Consider the following 19,632-nt stretch of genomic DNA (forward strand, 5'->3'; position numbering starts at 1 on the left):
GAATCTCTGTCAATGGCTTAAGCCAATACACTGAATGGTTTATTGGAAAGTGAAAAGCTAAATAGCCTTATAAAAGCTAAATAACAGGCATGCCACCCTCTAAAACAGGTTGCCCTCCATTGGGGCAATGATGGAGACAGTAGTAAATTTTCTGCAATATTTTCTGGAAGACAGTCATCAGAGCCCATAACAGCAGAAGATGTATAGGCTGATACATCTCAAGGATGTCTAGAAGAGAAAACAGCTTTTCACAGAAGCTGGTAACTATTCTGGCACCAGGCCTGCACAAATGTGGTACCTGAAGTGCAATCCCATGACAGAAATTATGTATGTCTGATGATAGAAAGAAATAGTTTTAGAGGAGTAAACGAACACAACAAAAATCACCATTATGGACTTACATTCCTGCCACCCAAGTCATTAACTGATTTAATTTAATTTATGTCTTCTGTTGTTTGTTCACCCAAGGAAATGCAGAATACCTGTTTGCAGTGCAAACAGGAATGTTTACAGGATAATAGAGATACTCACTGCACAGTCAACAAACATTTTCCTCAGCACACAAAGTCAAGAGCCATTTAAGAGGTAGAAGTGATTTATGACTTTTATGAATGTCAATCCTGTCCTTGACATCAGTCGAAGAATAGTTTTCCCATGTCGTGTGCATTTTCTGGCTACCAGCCTTAACTTATCCTCCCAGATCCTCAACTTGCAGTTAATATTAAGTAGCAGAGGAACAGAACAGCAGAATGCTACAGCTTGGCTGATTTTCCACCTAACATTGGCACACCAGTAGCTGAGTTGTCTCTGTACTGATTTTTCACAAAGAAGTGATCACCTAAGCAGAAGGCTCTAATACAGGGTAAATATGCATGTCGTGTTCTGACACAAAGGATATGATCACAAACATGGGTAACGAACACCCAAGCACCAGCCAGGAGACCTGCCTCTCACAGATGTCTCAGGTGATCTTGTAGCCAGCAATGTGTCAGCTTTTCTTGAGACAATGCCTGCTTGGTGAATTAATTTGTGTTTTAAAGCATGACTTCCAAAATGGGCTTATTGCATTCTTATTTTCCATTATGCTCTTGAAATCTGAAGCTATCTGTGCTTCCATGTTTTCACTACAAAGGACATCTAAATGATCCCATGTTTCAACTATGTTTTGCTGTAAAGACATTTAGAACAAGAAACACTTTTTTCATAAAGGGGTTGACACCATTAAAGGGTTGACCCTTACTACCGTGCATTGGTCCAATTAGACACAGTATTTTGTTTACAGTTTGTGTTTGTTTAACTCATTGGTAGAAAATCTATTATACAGTGACTGGGAGGTTTTGAAGAACACAAGCAGAAGATAAAAACAAAAGGCTACTTCTTTCATTTACTTTAGCAAAAAGTATCTCTTTTCTCTTAAAACACACAGTTTCTAAGGAATTCATTCAAAGCACTTTTTTGCCATAGGCTGCAAGAGAAAAAAAGCCTGAGTAGAAAAATCTCCTGCCAAAGCCTTTGATTGTGTATTCCTTGCTCTTTCTTCTGCAAGATTGGAGGGTTGGCGGGAGAAAAGCATCAGTAGTTCAGCAACGAAAAATAGTGGAAGTTGGGAGCACCACACAAGAGTCTAACTTGCTTTCACGGAAGTCATCATGAGGCTTCCTATAGTCGATTACAGGTGGAGATCCCTTTTACATACACTGGGATGAGTAGCAGTCCTGTTTCAGCAGCAGGTTCCAAGAATACCAGAGTTTCTTGCATATTAGAGGACAAGTATGAAACCTGCTGCAATACTTATATGGATGGGGTACTTCAAACATTTAGAACAGAGTGATTTTTGTTATATAAACCTCCATAATTGTAGAGACGATAGTGACACCATAGACATTATAGTAGTTTTTACAGTTATATATTTCATGCATAACATTCCTTTTTAGAAGCATCATGACTGAGTTAGAAATACAAAGTTGTGAAGCAAAAAGATTGGTTTACATCTATGAAAGCTTCAGTGCCTAATCAATGCTACCAAGTTTCCAGGATTTTAATGTTTATTTAGCAAATGAAAGTTTTTCTTGATAACAAATTACTGGTTTCAGTAACATTAGGTTTTCACCTTAATTCCATCAACTCTTACTTGTAAATTATTCTTGCAAAGCTGGTTTACAATTCATTATAACCAAAAGAGGAAGTTCATATTGGTTTCAAATTACTAGGACAGATGCTGGATGCTGCATTATGCACTGGCAGTCTATGGAGCAGCAAGGTCCTCTCCAAACTTTCTTTCATTAAAATTTCTCCACCTACATGCAAAGGAACAAAGACTACCAGTCCCAAAGTTACTTAATGTTTGAATTTCTGCAGTGTAAACAGTGTAAACAAAGGTAGTGAGGGTTGACAGTACAAGGTAACTAAGCCTGGGAGAGTATAGCTAAGATGACCATTAGATGAAAACCTACAGCAATGCAGCAGCCAGGCAAATTTGCTCCAGCTTTGAATTTGAGGTATGGACATGTGCCATTTCCTAAACTAGAAAAGATTTCAAATAAATAAAATGCATAGAAATTATTTATTCATGTTTCTTTTTATTTAGCAACAATCATATAAAAGATTGTTTCACTACATCTAGTCCCTTTAATAATTTATATATTTTTAGATGTGTAGGTAGATAGACAGATAGATAGATAGATAGATAGATAGACAGACAGATAGATAGATAGATAGATAGATAGATAGATAGATAGATAGATAGATAGATAGATAGATAGATAGATAGATAGATAGATGCAGAGATAAAGAAATAGCTATAGATATATGGCTATCACTCTCCAACTACATGAAAGTAGGCTGTAGTGAGGCAGGGGTCCATCCCTTCTCCCATGTAACAAGCATCAGGATGAGAGAAAATGGTCTCAAGTTGCACCTAGAGAGCTTTAGATTAGATATTAGGAAAAAATTTCTTCCCCGAAAGGGTAGTATTGGAATATGCTGCCCAGAGAATTGGTGGAATCACCAATAGTGGAAGTGTTCAAAAGTTTCATGGTTGAGGAATTGTTGATGAACACAATGGGGCTAAGTTAATGATTGGACTTGATAATCTTAGAGGTCTTTTCCAACCTAAACAATTCTGTGAGTTCATAATTTTATATTACATATCTACTAAATATTTTTATATTATAAATATAGTAATACAGTAATACTACAAATACAAAATATTTTTATATTACATATCTACTAAAAATATACTTTAGGAGAAAAAAAATGTATTGGTGTCAGTTATACTACAAATAGACCTGTGCTCTTCAAGCATAAATACAGTTAAATTTGTTTACAGTACTATCGCATTCATCTATAACTAAGTATTTTAGTAGATTTAGAGGCCAGCTACTTTCTGGGTATTTTAGTAATAGTTTACTCACTGTTTGCTTTTATTATCCTTTTCACTTCTACTGCTCAAATTGTGTTTTCTATTGTTATGGATGTCAACAGACACTGTGATTTTCTAAGGGTAAAAAAAAAATTAAGGCCTAGTCCTCTTAATTCTTTGCATCAGAGAAACTTGGAACCTTATAAACATAAACAGAGCTAATTTAAATCCTTTGACCAGTACAAACATTAGTACAAAAAGGAAACAAAACAAAACAAAAACAAAAACAAAAACAAAAACAAAAACAAAAACAAAAACAAAAACAAAAACAAAAACAAACAAACAAACAAACCAAAAAAACCCAAAAAAAACCCAAAAAAACCACCACCACCCACATCAGGAAGCTTCTTTAAAATTGGGATGAAAATCAGCTTCCTCCTACAATATAAAACATGTATTTTAAGACTGTGCCCGGAGAGCTAACGAAATGCACTGTGCATGCCTACTGTAAGTTATATGAGCATTGAGATCAAACACCTACCTGCAAGCTGTCAGATGTTGAAATGAAGCAGAGCACAGTCCGGTAGTGTGAAGGGATGAAAGTGTTTGTGACTACAATCTGTGATTTGAGTACACTTTTTGTGTTCTAAAAATAAAATAAAAAGGTTAAAGCTATTCATCTTATAGACTGGCAAAACTAGCAATCTAAGCAACAAATCCACTCTGATCTTTTATTTTTTGAGAAGTAATGTTTCCTCTGAACTGCAGTGACCCAGAGCACATATAACGCAGGAACTGCTGGTTAGGTTGACCACTCTGCTCCTTTCTGTTGTGATATTGCCAATAAAACTTAAAGACAAGTACTTGGGCTTAAAGGCCTTCAAACACATTATTAAATGGAACGTAAACAAGGTCAGCAGACTCTTGCTGGTCTTTGAAATTACATTTGAGCTGTACCAAAGGCCAGGAAGATGCCCTGAGCACAGACCCCATTATTTGGACTCACAGAATATGTCCATAATACAGAACTGTTCCCTGAGGCCAGTGGGTGCAGCAGAGTTCCAATTCACACACATTCCCAGTCCCCCTCCCTCAAGATGGGCATGGCAAACCATGTGTAAGGATTTGCCCCTGCCCACAGTAACCCATTAATTGTGCCAAAGCACTGGTTGGAAAAGTCATCATTTCACAGGGCTTGTGGAATTGTGATAGGGTCTGTCTGCCAACATAAGAGCAGGTAAGATCAGGGCTAGAGTTCAGGTCTGTACTTTGACCCTCTTCAGTGTATCATCTGACATATTTATAGCATTGGAAGATAGTATATTATTGTAGATGGAGAATCAGCCCTTTAGCCCACATACTTCATCAAAACATTTCCAGCAATTTGATCTCGTAATAGGACCTTTAATTTCATTTTTTAAGTATATTTTAATGGTATGAAAGGGGAATAGATTCATGTCTTTAAAAAGCCTTTTTTACAAGAGTTTAAAAATTATCCTTTTTTCTAAGAAGCTTTTTTTTAAGCATCAACTTACGGGTATGAACTTACTTCAGTCAAAAAGTGTCTAGAAACAAATAATAAATTAGAGATCAGATGTGATGATGTTTATAAACTCAGTGCCTGCAAGACACATGTAGTCCTGGGAGTGCTGCTGCCCACAGCAGGACTGCAGAGAGTGAAGGAAACAGCATGGACCAGGGCTGGGGACAGCTGGCATGGGATGTCCTGCAGCACTAAAGGTAGTCAGCAGCCCATGCCAAAGAAAGAGACACTTCCAAATTCTCTCACTCTATTTGGGAGCTGCTGGCAATGTCATCTATGATCAATTCCTAGGCTACTAGTGCTTTTACACCTTAGATGAAATTCAAGTCCCTGCACTGTCCATACATTTGTGTCAACAATTACCGCTACACAAAAAATCCAGCTCAGAGGTTCTGGACTGCAGTCTGGAATCTGTGCTCACAAAAATCAGCAGCTCTCAAGGTTGCCTCATCCAAAATATCTGTTTTTAGGTTTGCACAAGACAGAAAAGTCATCGGGGCAAAGTGGCACAACATAACATAGGTACCACAAAAGGACTTCTCAGGCAGGGCACCAGGGATTTATCTTGACCCTCATCCCTGAAATGAGTTGAGACTATTCAGGCTGAAATAGTCAATCAATGTCTTCTCTTTCTTACATTCCAACCCTAAGCCTAACATTCCTGTCTATCCTGGCACTGGGTTATAGTCTCTCCATCTTCCCACAGTCCTTATGTACCTTACAGAAACCACACATGGAGGGACTGGTATCCACTAAAAGCAGAGTGTCTTTAGCATCTACTGTACATCCAAATTTCTCTCCACCATGTGCAAACACATCATCTGTCTTTGCTGGGTACAGAGAGAGGGATTTATGCTGCAAGAGTCAAGCTCCTGATTCATGCAGCAGTTTTACGTGCCTTCCATACTGTTCTGTAGTTACTGCCTCTTTCTTATCCTCTTTTTCTTGACCTATCCCCTTCTTGATGACAAGCCAGTGTACCTTGTCATTCAAAAAGCAAAAATCTTCAGGTCAATAAATCTGTGTTTGTGAACTGCTACACATCAGGCTTCTTAGCTGCTTGGTAAAATTCTCCTGGTCACACAGCAGAGAGGTAAAGCAGTGTATATTCTGGGATTCACAGGAAAGGGCACTGCCTCCCAGAATGACTACAGCTATTATTGGTAATTGTTTTTCAAGAACTCTCATATTAACATTGTACTATGGCAAGCAATCTAACGACCTCTCAGGATGATCATTCCAACAATAAAAAGATACATAAAACAAATTTGCCAAAATGCAGTCATGCATGTCTTGAAATGAAGTATCAATCGATGGAATTGCTTTGAAAGGAGATAACTGACTAATATCCTTGACAGTGGATTCCCACTGCTCCTAGAGTTGTATAAGAACCTATCACAGTCCCAAATGTCTTCTTCATGAAGGTCAACAGCACTATAGTGCATTTATGACCAGTCATTTTCTGTCTAGTTTCCAGATAAGCATTTGAACAGACCATGGATTTTTTTCCTCAATTGGCTATTCTCAGCTAAAAAATTGTTTTAGAGATCCTGAGCAATAACACAAGTCTTGGGAGAAAAGCCTTTCTGTATTAGCCATTGACTGACACCATGAATGATTACATCCAAGCATCAAATTTAATGAGATTTCTACAAAAATGAGTGACATCTGCATAGCACTCATGTCCTGGATAACTGTCATACATTTGTCATCACTGAGGCCTTTGTCCTTTATTAATCCACTTTCGAGAATGCCTGCTGTTGGAAATTGAAATTCTTTTAGCAGTCACCCTGCAGACTGTGTAAGAGCACACATCTCTGAAAGCTTAATGACACATTGTCATGCCTAGGAATGCATTTAAAACATTTAAAAAGCATGCGAGAACTCTGACAACAAAATATATTGAGAATTTAGCAGGGGATGTCTGCATAAACTTTATTTTACATCCTTTAATATAAGCAACATGCATATACTTTTGTTATAGCAGCTAGAAACTCTTTAACAATATTCAGACTGCATGGGAGAAATAGCGTTAGAAAGGAAATGTACTAAAATATTTCCCTTTAATTTTGTTTGTGCTTGGGACCATTATATAATTCTGGGCCTAGGGCTCCAACCCAGTAAAAGCATATGATTGCATCAAAATCCCAGCTTTCCTCTAAACTTTTCCTCGTGGCTACAAATAAAAATTTCACTAATATTTTCCTACATCAACAGATAGCCTGAAACAATAGAGGATGGAGATTGAAGAATCACCCTATTTTATTAAATTAGCCCCAGGACTTTCTTTTCTGAGACAAAGATCTGACTTGGTGCTTCCCAGTAAGGAACAGCAAACACTTCACTTGGCAGGAAGTCAGGAGTGCAACGAACACATCTTTCTGCTATGTCTTCTCCAAGGAAGAAAAGCAAGATGTTTCCACTGCAAATGAAACAGGACTCCAGGAGGGCAAGAGCTGCAAGGTGTCTTATTCCAGTCACTGTTTGCAGCTCAATCAAAGGTACTGACAGCAGCAAAGTCAAGCCTGGTGAGCCGTCAGAGCAAGGGAAGAAGAGACTCCCAGCAATAAAGGTGTTTATTGCCCATGGAAGTGGAAAACCTTGTTCCTTGTTCTTACTATGGCCCAGAGTCATACCCTGAGCTCCTCAAAAAACTGTCATATGTTGTGAAGACAATATTCTTTCATAGTACTAAAATTTACTGAATTGAATCTCCTGAATTTCAAACATTTCTTTCTCTTTCTTGTGACTACTATTTCTAAATGCCATATATTTCCAACATTTTATTGCCAATTAGTTGCTTGTACATCATTGCCAAGCAAATAGAGGCAAGTGAATAGCACAGTTTGGTCTCTCATTTATAGGATTCAATGTTTCTTTTACTCTGAAAATATTGGGTCCAACTATTACAAACTTCTGATCCTACTGTTGTCACAGTTCATGTAACCATGTTTTAGTTGAAGGCATATCAGAGGAAACATAAAGCTGTTTTCAGCTGTAAATGACAAAAAAAAATTACAGTGCATACAAATACTTCAATAATAGGGGGTTTTAGCCTTTGATGTTCAGATAAATTTGTTTTGTACTCTTAGGCTAAGAAACCCAGACAGTAAAAGATTTGATTGCATGAAATAGCACTAAAATATAAAAATGCTGCACTCTGTAGTACGGAAATACTGGCTGCAACTCCCTTTTCAAAGAGAGGCACCAGATCCCTGTGTTTGCCACCTTGATCTGCAGGTGCTGGCCTCTGACATTTCAGCAAGTGGGAGCACACCACCCTCCAGAGCTCAGAGGAATGGAGGTTTTCAAAGGTCCTACTCTGCTGCAGCTCATGATATTTTCAAATAGCATTGGACTCCCTCAAAAGAGTACCAGCAATGGCTTTCTACTAATGAAGTTTTGTTCCCCTCCTGCAGCTCCATTTTGGGAGAAAGTGTCTGTTGGTGAATTTCTGATTTCACAGTCCTCCATCTGTGGAGGAGCAGAAGCAAAACATCAGCCTCCAATAGCAAGAAGGTGGAAAACTATTAGAAGGGCCTTGGATGCCAAATATATATATCTCATAAATAATTATAGTTATTAATAATACGAATATTTTGTGGAAGTATCAAGTTCTGTCCTTCGGGACTTATATAAGATTTTAAGTATAAGAAACCACAAGGAAGAGGTTTGTTTTGCAGTTACACATTACAGAGACACACATCTTCCCCAAAACATATGGTTAAAAACAATTAAGGAGGAGGGTCCCGAACCAGAACAAACTTGCCTTCACTTTAGTTCGGCAAGTGTAAATGGACAATGTTTTCAAACACCAGTCATATCAATCATCAAGAACAATTAAACAAGAAAGTTATGGATGAGAGTGGGATGTTACAGCCACATTTTTTTCTCTGCAAAGTCATGTTTGTTACCAGATACCTCACTTATTGCAGCAGTCACGTGGCCTATACAAATGGTGATTAGCGTATTCTCATTTAGAGCAGCTAAATAGAAAAAATAACTCTTTACTTTTCAAATTAAGATGGTTTTGTGTGTTTTTTGTTGGGTTTTAATGGTTCCTAGGTAATTTTCATATTTTAAAATATTTGGGTTTGGGTTTTTAGTTTCATTTTAGTAGCTTTCAATCAGTTAATGGACTTCCAGCAGGAATCCAGGCGGCTTTCCTGAGTGAGTGAATTTCCTGAGTGAGAGAAAAAGGATGAATGCTATATTCTTGACTCAGGTATCAGTAATATTACTGTTCTTCATGAAAACATCCTCCTGTGCTTCATTTTTTTTACTGACTGTCTTTCCTGCTGACATGTCTCTCACAAAGAGAAGAGGTGATTGTGACTGTTCAGTCTAGCCTGGATGCTCCTTAAAGTTCCTATTTTTTTTCCTCCGCTGTTAGGTTCAGAACAATTATAATGGAGTTTTGGGGGTGGTTTTGGATCTGTTTCTATTTTTAGTCCTTCTGCTGTCACTCTGACAAGTTAATTGATGTTCACTCACGCAGCATCTAAAGAACAGCAACCATCACAGTTTACCATCAGAAGCTGTGGAAATGAGGTATCTCCACGATGTCGTACCGTGTATCTTCGCTCTCGTATTTCATGGATGTTGAACTCCACTGGGTCCCTACAGAATGCACCTCCTGTATTGATGCTGCACATCCACAATGATGGTGTAGTCTGTTTGATTATTCCACTTTATTTCTAGGTCCTCCTGGTCCCCCAGGGGTTGTAATAGTGGAGGAAATTACAGACACAACAGCAACACTCTCCTGGAGTCCTGGGGCAGACAATCACAGCCCTATCTCCCTCTACAACCTGCAAGCACGCAGTCCATTTTCTCTTGGCTGGCAGACCGTAAAAACAGGTGAGAAAAATTTTCAAACAGCACAAGTAGACTGTTCAAAACTCCTGATCATAACAGTAATAATCAATGTCAACTACAGGAACAGATACTCATAAGAAAACAATGACAAATTAAAATCACTGATTTTTTTTTCATTTTTATTCCTTTCGTGTTTCTTAGCAACAGCTCTGAAAGGACAGCACAAAGACACCTGCCACGATGCATCTGTGAATAAGCAGAAAGCTCTCTCCTAAATCCTTCAATCTGCGTTTTTTCAGGAATACTATGGTGCCAAAAACCTAGCTGCAATCTCTGACATATTAGATTATTAATATCGATCATTTCTAATGACCATGTTGTACCACAAAGTCTGCTTTCTCTTGAGATACTGAACATCAGCTTCAGATTTCTGAGTGACCTATTCATTTCTTTACTGTCTGCAGTTCCAGATCTGATAAGTGGTGACATGGAGTCTGCTATGGCCGTGGAACTGAACCCTTGGGTGGAGTATGAGTTCAGAGTAGTAGCAACCAATAAAATTGGGACTGGAGACCCAAGTACACCATCACGAGTGATCAGAACCAATGAAGCAGGTAAGGAAAGGATAAAAAGGTTATTTTTACAGCACTATCAGAAACAAGAACTGCTTTAATATAATAATAGACATAATCTCTTTTCACTGGTAAACATCTGTGTGTCAAGTAATCACTGTTCCAAGGTGATGTTCTTTGTAGTGTGGAGTCAGGTTGTTTTAATTACAGGAATATTGTTTAACTTACAGAAATTTTAAACAAAACTATTCCCTGCTCTTCTACTCCATTTCAGCTGCCCTACTTTTTATTTTACACTTAAGCCATTGCCATCTTCCCTCTGATACTACTGCTACCCTTAAATTAGGCTGTTTTACAGTCTTTTCAAACAGCTTCTCCTTAACACCCTCTTCCCCCAATTTTTTCACAACTTCTCTTGCTTAGAGCACATGGACTTTTTTCAGCAAGATAGGGAAGTATAAAAAGCTGCTTAGTTTAAAATACCTTGTATTCTAAATTGTTCCTTAGTCTTGCGCACTCTACTGTGATTTTAATTAGATTTTACTACATTTTAATAAATTTCATTGTATTTTTAATTAAGATGATACTGTGGGAGACCAGAAAAACAAAATATCCATTTTGAGTCTCTTGAAAACTACAATGGACTCATAAGATTTGGATTCATTGACAATAACTTGGGCAGAATGAAGGAAGGAAAAGATAAAGAAGATAAAGAAGATAGATAAAGAAGATGAAGAAGATGAAGAAGATGAAAAATATGAAGACGAAGATAAGGAATGGGAATCTGAGAAAAATACCTAGGCACTAGGAAAAACATGTTTTAAGAAGCAGATAGATATAGGATTTGGACAAAGTCTCAGATGAGAATTACATGTCAGAACACTTTCAGATTATTCTTCATTCTTCTTTGTTAATTAGGATGCCTAGACAGATTATTTTGTGTTTTGATGTTTCAACAGTTGAATAACTTTAAGTAACTAGTTGTACCACTGTGAACACCTCATGCCTGCCTCCTCAGGGACCTCCTGACAGCCACTGGGAGCTGCTGTTAGGTGCCCCCAGGACCATCTCTGCTGCAGGCTGAACAGGCCCAGCTTCCCCAGCCTCTCCTCACACGGAAATTGCTCCATCCCAATGGCCTCCCTGGAACTTGTATTGGTTGATCAATGTCTTTCACATTGTGGCACCCAAAATTGTATGTCCTACTTCACATGAAGTCTAACAAACCTATCTGCAGTTGTAATAAGATACATTTCTGTTTTCCTGCATTAAATCATGGTGTAGTTGCTAGCTGATATTAAATTTCACTAACCACAGAACAGCACTGAAGTGATTTGATTCCCATTCATGCCTGTTGAAAGATGCTCCCTTTCAAACTCTGCCTACATACACCTTCTCCAAGCTCCCTACAGTGTGAAACTCAACAGCGTGACAGCAGAAGCCTCAGATGCTCCATACTGGGTTCCATTAGGAAAAGGAGAAAATGAAAATGAAATAAAAAGCACAAGGTAGATTAATCTCAAATTCTTTTTTAAAAAACCTCACTTTTTTCACCACTGTTATTCTTTCCTTAAGTTTGTACCATATTTCATTTGCAGTACAAATTCTTCCAAACCCTAATGTTTGAAAAACTTTTCTATTTATTCAGATGATACATATCAAAAGGGGCAAAAACATTCTGGAAGAGGTTTATCCTGAAATAGGTTGCACCACTGATATTATGCTCTTTCAGTCTGAGGAATATTTTCCCTGTTTTCACAAGGATAATTCAGTATTTTAATAGACTAGGTGCAGTTAAACTGTGTTTTTTCTGACAAACTGAAGTTTGAAAAAGTTAGATTTCATCCAGCTGTCATGTTTTTAGGCTCCTGCTTCTTCTTGTCCTTTAAAAAACTAAGCCTCTATTTGCTAAAATATATTCTTATAACTCAAGAAAATCTCTTCTTAATGCATATTTGTTTTCAACATTCTTTGCAACTTTACCTCTGTAAAAATGAATTTATAAATCATAATATTGATCAGCACATACAAAATTGTTGGAAAAACAAAGCATACAACGTATGATGAATTTTCATCTGGTGCTTGGTATTCGTTTCTGAGTAACAGTTCACCATTATTACGATCAGAAAGAACAGTCTTTAACTCAAGAAAGAATCTAGAATCTGCACAGAGTTGTTAAATTGCAACAATAAAACAATGGAATCTGCTTTAAATAAAGAACCAAATAAATTTTAAAAAGCCCAAACTGTTACACATATAGTTCTTCGAAAAATGGCATACTGCACATAATACGTATGGCACTCTTGAAGCCTCAGAGCCTTCATGATCAGCTTCTTTCAGGCAGTCAATTTTTCCTGAACTTCAGACATTCCTGAAATTCAGAGTCTGTTGCCTCTGTATTCTGAAATGCCCTTCACTGATTTTGGGAATTATCACCCTTGGTATAGTTTTCAGATGCCAAAGGGACAGAAAACCAGTAATAGGTTTCATTGGTTTACAACAAATTTCATATGGGTTTTTAAAGTAGCACATGATTACCTATCTCAGTTAACCCATTGATCCATTGTTTTTCACAGTCTCTCTATTACTATTTTTTTTTTCTTTTTATCTGAAACTTCAAGGGAAACTGTCTATTAACATGTTGCCAAGTTCTAATATCACAGTTCTCAATTCTTAAAGGATATCTATGTGATAGGTCATACTTCAGAAAAAACATGGCATGAACCTGTCTACTCATGACCCAGGCAGAATAACCTGGATATTTGCACTGATGGTAGATGTGGCCCAGAAGTGCAAATGAGCAGGTTGCCTCTGCACTGGGCGGAAATCCAGAAATATTCATCTCCCAGCTGAGAAAGTGACTCTGACTCGTGTTCAGATAAGAGCTGAGACTCATCAGGCTGAATGGTAGCTGTGTAGGCAATCCACAGGGGCAGCAAATGTGTGATTCTGGTTTCATTATTTTACACTTAAATGGAAATCTGCATGTGTAGTTTAATGGCACAAGAAAATTTGACTGGGGACTAAAGGCTTTTTTTATCCCCGCACCTCACTTATTTTATCGCTCCTTATCCAAGATAGTAACAGCACCTTATATTAGTCCATTATCTAAAAATACCTATGAAAATAATTATTCAGATTGTTTAGGGAAACCAACAGAATAATAAACAAGTTTTGACTTGCTTTAATTTTTTAATTAAACTCTAATCTTGTCACTTAGCTCATATTTAGTTAACATGATTGCTTTTCATTGCTACTTCCATTTCAACAGATAACACTGCAATTTTCTGGCACATCTAACTTAGACCCAGCTGCTGCATTTGTGTCAGTTCTAGCCTTGATACATATTTTACAAGTCCACAAGTTGCAAAGAGCCAATAACATGAATTTAAACATGTCTGGCATTCCACTAAGATAGTCGGGGCATTTGAAGCCTGGGGGCAAAACATCAATTACATTATCTATTCATGGGGAAACATGGAGAGAGAGAAATTGAGTAGAATCAAAGTTTAACCTGCTAATCATGCATGCAAACTTGATTTTATGAGGTAACAATGTAATGCATTCTATTAGTAGCAGACTCTACACTAGCTTTATTTTTAATAAGTCCTTGTGTTCTGATCAGTTGCCCTTGCTCTCATCTAGAATTCCTTCAGCAGAACAAGAAATGTCCAAGGAAAAAAAAAAACCCTGACCATTTCAGACCAGCTTTATTTTTTTATTTTTAGGGGTTTTGTTGTTGGGGGTACTGTTTAATTTGTGATTTGTATAAAAGAAATTCCAGCTTTTCCCATTATCAAAATTATTTTGCACTGGGGAAAAAAAAAAAAGAATAACCTGCTGTATCTGGGATATTTACAGATGATGGCATGGTCTACTAAAGCCTTTGTAGAAAATTTGCTTTTTCCATGAAGAAAAACAAAAGGAGAAAGTAGGATTTAACCACTGACTGGAGTCTACATAGACTTTGGACTGCAGGCTCAAGCTGATATTGACAATGAATCCAAATGTGCACGTGACAGAAGACGGAGCAGAAAAGAACCTGCATTTGTTCCATAGCATGTTTGTACGTCACAACATTCAGGATTTCAGCCCTATAGGTGGTGATTTGGAGACTATTCAGGCGGAGCTTTGCAGTCACATATGACCCTCTTGTCACTGAATAGAACTGAATTCAGTCTCATAATTAATTACAAATATTAATAATACAGAGGAAATCAGAACAATGTTTCACTTGCTGAGACCAGTAGGGACATCCTTGTTTTCCAGCAGTTGAATATGTGTGTCATCCACTTCTGAGATGCTGGCGTGTCCTATACTTCATTCCTGGAGAGGTGTAATGTGTCTTGTTATTCTGGGAGTGTGACAGCTTGAGGGCTGGTCTTCCACAGAGTGAAAGCATTTTCCCTCAACACTCTCCTGTTTCCCAGATGTGTACTGCAGGAGATATGCAGAGATACACACACACTTACATACATGCATATAGAGAGAGAATGGAAAGCAACTGAGAAGAAAAAACTGAACGTTACAACTTTGGTCTCACATTAAAAAGTTCTACCAAGCTGCTGATAAGACCTCATTCCCCCACCCATAACTTTTTTGAAGTTAAAAAGTGTTGCTTTTCAAAGTACGTCTCTATCTTAACTTATAAAAAGCTTTAATATAAATAACAACAACAGCATTAGCAACCCTTGAGCAAAGGTACAAGTAATTTCTTAAGGATTAAAGCCAAGTTTATTTTTTAGCACCAGAAAATTGTAGCAATATCAACATTTTCCTTATTTTTTCTTCATTTGACAAAAGTTTCAGAATTTATATAAAAAATATCCATTTGCAAATTATCTTTAAAAATACAGGATTCAAGCAGAGTAAGAAAGATGTTGCGAACTAAGTATGAAATTGGGATTTGGGAAACCTGGACTCATTTGTTTATGAGAAAACTATAAATTTGGGCTGTCAGATTAACATTTCTTATTCCAAAAACAGGAGTTTACTAAGAGTCTTACTTCTCTTTGTCTTTCCTTTAGCTCATCTATTTTCTAATAAAGGATAGGGATCAAATCTAGATACAAGTTTCTACCACAATAATGCAATCAATTATACTCAATTATAGTTAATTTTAAAAAGAACATGAACTGGCTCACAAATATTTTCAGGTTTTCCAAGTTCAGTGTGATATTTTCCTTTCTATTAGGAAAGGAATCTAGAGCTAGCTTAAAACCCTTTCTTGGTTCATTCACTGATGTAAAAGCACGGAGTATAAAATTGCTTTTAAACAAAATACTTACTTATTTTCTTTAGCAAATTAAAACTAAAATAATAATTTTGGATAAAAGTTAAAAATCTCTGTCAATTCAAGCTGAAATGTTCTCATCTGTTTTTCTAGTTTTAATTTTTCTATTTTTAAAAATGTAGCAAAATTAAATTTATACATTTTTTCAAAGTCAAATTGCTCCGCTTCATTTGCTATAATGTGAAAATAAAATTCTTAATAAGTATTAATATTTTTCCAAAAACTGACTACCAAAAATCTTTCAATCAGCTCATCTTTGCAATCCACCATTTTCATTCAAAAAATAAGAGAAAAAACTAAACTATAAAAACCCCACAGATAATCCATCAACCATGCAGACTGGAGAGAAAGGAATTTTAAAAATCAAATCACCATAAAGCACAAAACAATTCTGAAAAATTTGGACACAGTGGAGGTCTGGAAGGAAAGAGCATATCTACCACATTTGTTTGGGGTTTCATAGCTACTGTATTACCCACCATTTAAAAAGCTTCCACATTTAAATGCTTTACATTTAAATATAGGTTTAAAATATATAGATGACACCATCAGCATTTTTCAGCATTTTATAACCACTGTTGCCATACACAAAATCCTCAGCAACAACAATTCTGTGTATATATTTTATCCTAAAATAAAACTTTCCACTTTTCATCCATATTTAGCTTGTAATGATAAGATACACATGAATTATTGAAGAATTGTCATGGCTTCATGTATAAGCTTTATCCTTCTGTATCACCTTTTCTGCATTTATATCTCAAGTATCTTGTCAAATGCTTTGTAGGACTGCTGAGGGCTACATTCGCTGTGCCTGCTCTTAGAGAAAATGTTAATGGGTTTTTTTGTTTGGTTTAGAGGAGATAAGTTTTAATAGAGTTTAATTTGACTTTCATTTCCAGCATATCACAGTAATTGCATTAAATTGGAAAACAGTAAGAAAAAAATCCTGCTGTTTGCATTTGAATCAAACTCCTGGCACATCCATTTCAAGACTTGTTTGTTTGTGTGGGGAGGCTATTTATTCAGAAGAAAAATACCAGACTTCTCAGCTTTGATAAACCCTAAACTAAAAAGGTCCTAATGTCCTTGTTCCCCAGGCACACGTATCCTTTTTCCCAGTTTAGGCATCGTGTATGTGTATTTGGTGCAAGTGCATGAGTGTCACTGCTGAGAATTAACAGCATAAAGATTGGGAAGTCATTAATTGCATGGCAACAAACTTAGGCCATGAATGAGTAAATTCAGATATAACATTGATATAAAGGGGATGGTGCTGAAAGCGTGGCTGATGGACAGCCTTGGTGCCTGGCAGAAAATGTTTTCTTTTAATAGTTTTCTTCACTTAATAGTTACTCATTTTAAACTGTCTCCCTCTAACTGTGTTTACTCTGCTTTGCTGCAGTGCAGAGGAAATTTATTCTTTTGACACATTTATTCTTTTAATGGTTATTCATTTGAAAGAGTTTCACTGTGTGAGTGTACATTTTAGTTCTGTGCAAAAGAAATTCATCGTTTTGACAGTTTTATTCTTTTAGCGTATATTCATTTAAATAGGGCCACAGTCTGCAATGCTGTTAACAAGAAAACTCTAGAAAGAGGGTGCTGCAGGTTAAATAAGTCCATCATGTTGGATGCTTCAAAGGAGTACAGCATAGTCTCTCATTTCTAATGTGGCAGGCACCTACATAAAAACTCCATTTGTCTCTAATTTTCCCAGAAATACCTTGGAGAGGCAAGAGAAAAATGGGTGCTAAGCAAGGTTTAAATATGCTCCATTAGAGGTGGCATCATAATTTTTGGATGTTAATTAACCGTTACCCGAGGCTTCATCTGCATCTTTTCATGCTAGAACATTCATCACACCATTGCACATACATTGTATTCTTTCCATTCCTTTTTTAAAGTCAGAGGGAAATTCTGTTTCTGAAAGGAAAACTTTATTACCTTTTTGCCATGTCAAAGGGAAGGAGGGAGGCAGAAGGCAGGCAGGCAGGAAGGAAGGAAGGAAGGAAGGAAGGAAGGAAGGAACGAACAAACGAACGAACGAATGAACAAATGAAGTTGAAGGTACCATATTTCCCAGATGAAAACAGTTTTACTGGAGAGAAATACATTAGAAATCTCCCCTATGAGTCTGCTAAGAGCCACAGATTAAATAATACCTGCCTCATTTCCAACAGTGTGAATCAGAATCAAAGCATACAATTTGTAGGGTTGCATCATTTATGAGGAAAAGCAGATTCGGGCTTCTGTTCCTTCTAGGGGAGTTCAGGGTTCAAAAAGTGACTACCCAAGTGAGTTCTGAAGTCTTAGGTGGACAGACAGGATCTAATAAAAACTGCATTTTCATTGAACTCCAGCTATCAATGGCACAGGGAACAGAGAGGAATGTGAACATTTATTTAAAAGCATCTTATTTTGTATAGTTCAAAGGCATAGGGCTACTCACTGAATAAGCTAAACAACAAGCAATAAGGCCTAATCACTTAAAAGCTCACAGTACATATCTACCAATGACCTATGTACAGCTGTAAAGAAGAAAATAAAAAGTCTGTATCTTAGGACATATTTAATCAAACAGAAAATGCAGGTATTGCCTCCTCACAGTAAATAAACTCAAGACTTTGGCCATTTGAGGAGTTTCATTAGAGGCAATAAACAAGGTAAAAGAATTTACACAATTCCTGTGGAACAGTTGACATTTCTGGTTTTACAAAATACGATAATCCAAGTAAAAACAGTGATGATAGTTATAATTTACTTTAAAAATTTCATCCTTTGCTCATGTGCTTTAAATCTGCAATGATGAGCTCAATTTTTCAAGAACTGTGGGTAGTACTGCCTCCAGCATTTTGCAAGAAATCATGAGGGGTCTTTGAGGTTGGTTGCTTTAAAACCTCTGAAAGTTGGCTCCCCAGTAGAGCAATGAAAAATAGATTTACAATAATTAAAATATTCTAAATCACTAACTACCTATAAAATAATAGAGACATTATTAATGATGTCCTAAAATTTTACCAGAAATCTGAAATATGTCAGGTTTCCTGGCATTTCAAGTTGTTTGTTAAAAAATTACAAACATTAACAAGATAATTCCTGTTTTATCTTTTAGGTGATGTGTACATTGAAATGTTTACCAACCTGCAGAAGACCCAGTGCTTAAGCAGTTTTTTTAATTCCAATATTATCTTCATTCTCAGCTTGTGTTTTGTTTGATTTTTCTAGCTTGTGTGTGCAATTGTCTGAAATGAAGCTTGAGCAAATTTTCTTTACCACAGAGTGCTATGTTTTTATTTCTGCTCTGATTTAACAGTCTCATATCTTCTGCAGCAACTTATTACTGTGGGGAAAACTTCAATAACTTGGATATTCTGGTTTGTTTTGTTTTTCCTTTTTGTACACAGTGCCAAAGACACCTCCAGCTAACGTAAGTGGCAGAAGTGGAAGGAGGCATGAATTAGTAATAGCATGGGAGGTAAGGGATTTTTCTGTTTAAAGGTTTTCTTTCATGTTAACTTCTTTGAGGCCAAAGTAAAGAGTACTCTGCTGGGGTTTCCTTACAACAAATCTGGTCAACACATAAATAACCTTTATCAACACAAAATATCACTCTTAAATATGTTCTAAAATTTCAAAGTACTGTGGATTTGCATGAGGTTTCAGTAGAAGACACCATGGCATCAGCTCTGAAGTTCTATTAATTCATCAGGCTTTTCTTCCTGATCTACTGCTTCGGTTTATTTGATTTTTCTGGATCTTATGTAAACACCAGATGAAATAATAGCTAACAGAAGAGAATGAAAGACTTGTAAAACATTTTGAATGTCAATTAAAAAACTATTCTTTTTAATTGTTGAATAAAAATAAAGAGAATCTTGAGAACATATTTGTGATGCAAGATAAAACACAGATGTATGGTCATGCCAGTGGGAGGGTTGCTTTCTCTGCTAATCATAAAAGACAGTAGAACAGAGACTCCTCTTAAGGAGTTTTCAAAACTTCTAGATTCATCATGAACAGATTCAGATTCATAAAAATTCAT

The 19,632-nt window shown here is 36.6% G+C and overlaps 1 protein-coding gene across 6 annotated transcripts in view; it reads left to right on the forward strand.

The window, feature by feature from the left end:
* Window positions 1-19,632, forward strand: part of CNTN5 (contactin 5) — a 605,427-nt gene that overhangs the window by 559,327 nt on the left and 26,468 nt on the right. For all 6 annotated transcript variants that reach the window (XM_063394532.1, XM_063394528.1, XM_063394530.1 and 3 more), the window contains 3 exons: window positions 9,606-9,764; window positions 10,187-10,336; window positions 18,995-19,065. In XM_063394532.1, coding sequence (XP_063250602.1) covers window positions 9,606-9,764; window positions 10,187-10,336; window positions 18,995-19,065 — 380 coding nt within the window. The remainder of the gene's footprint in view (window positions 1-9,605; window positions 9,765-10,186; window positions 10,337-18,994; window positions 19,066-19,632) is intronic.

Source organism: Prinia subflava, chromosome 3 (assembly GCF_021018805.1).
Source record: "Prinia subflava isolate CZ2003 ecotype Zambia chromosome 3, Cam_Psub_1.2, whole genome shotgun sequence".
NCBI classification, from domain to species: domain Eukaryota; kingdom Metazoa; phylum Chordata; class Aves; order Passeriformes; family Cisticolidae; genus Prinia; species Prinia subflava.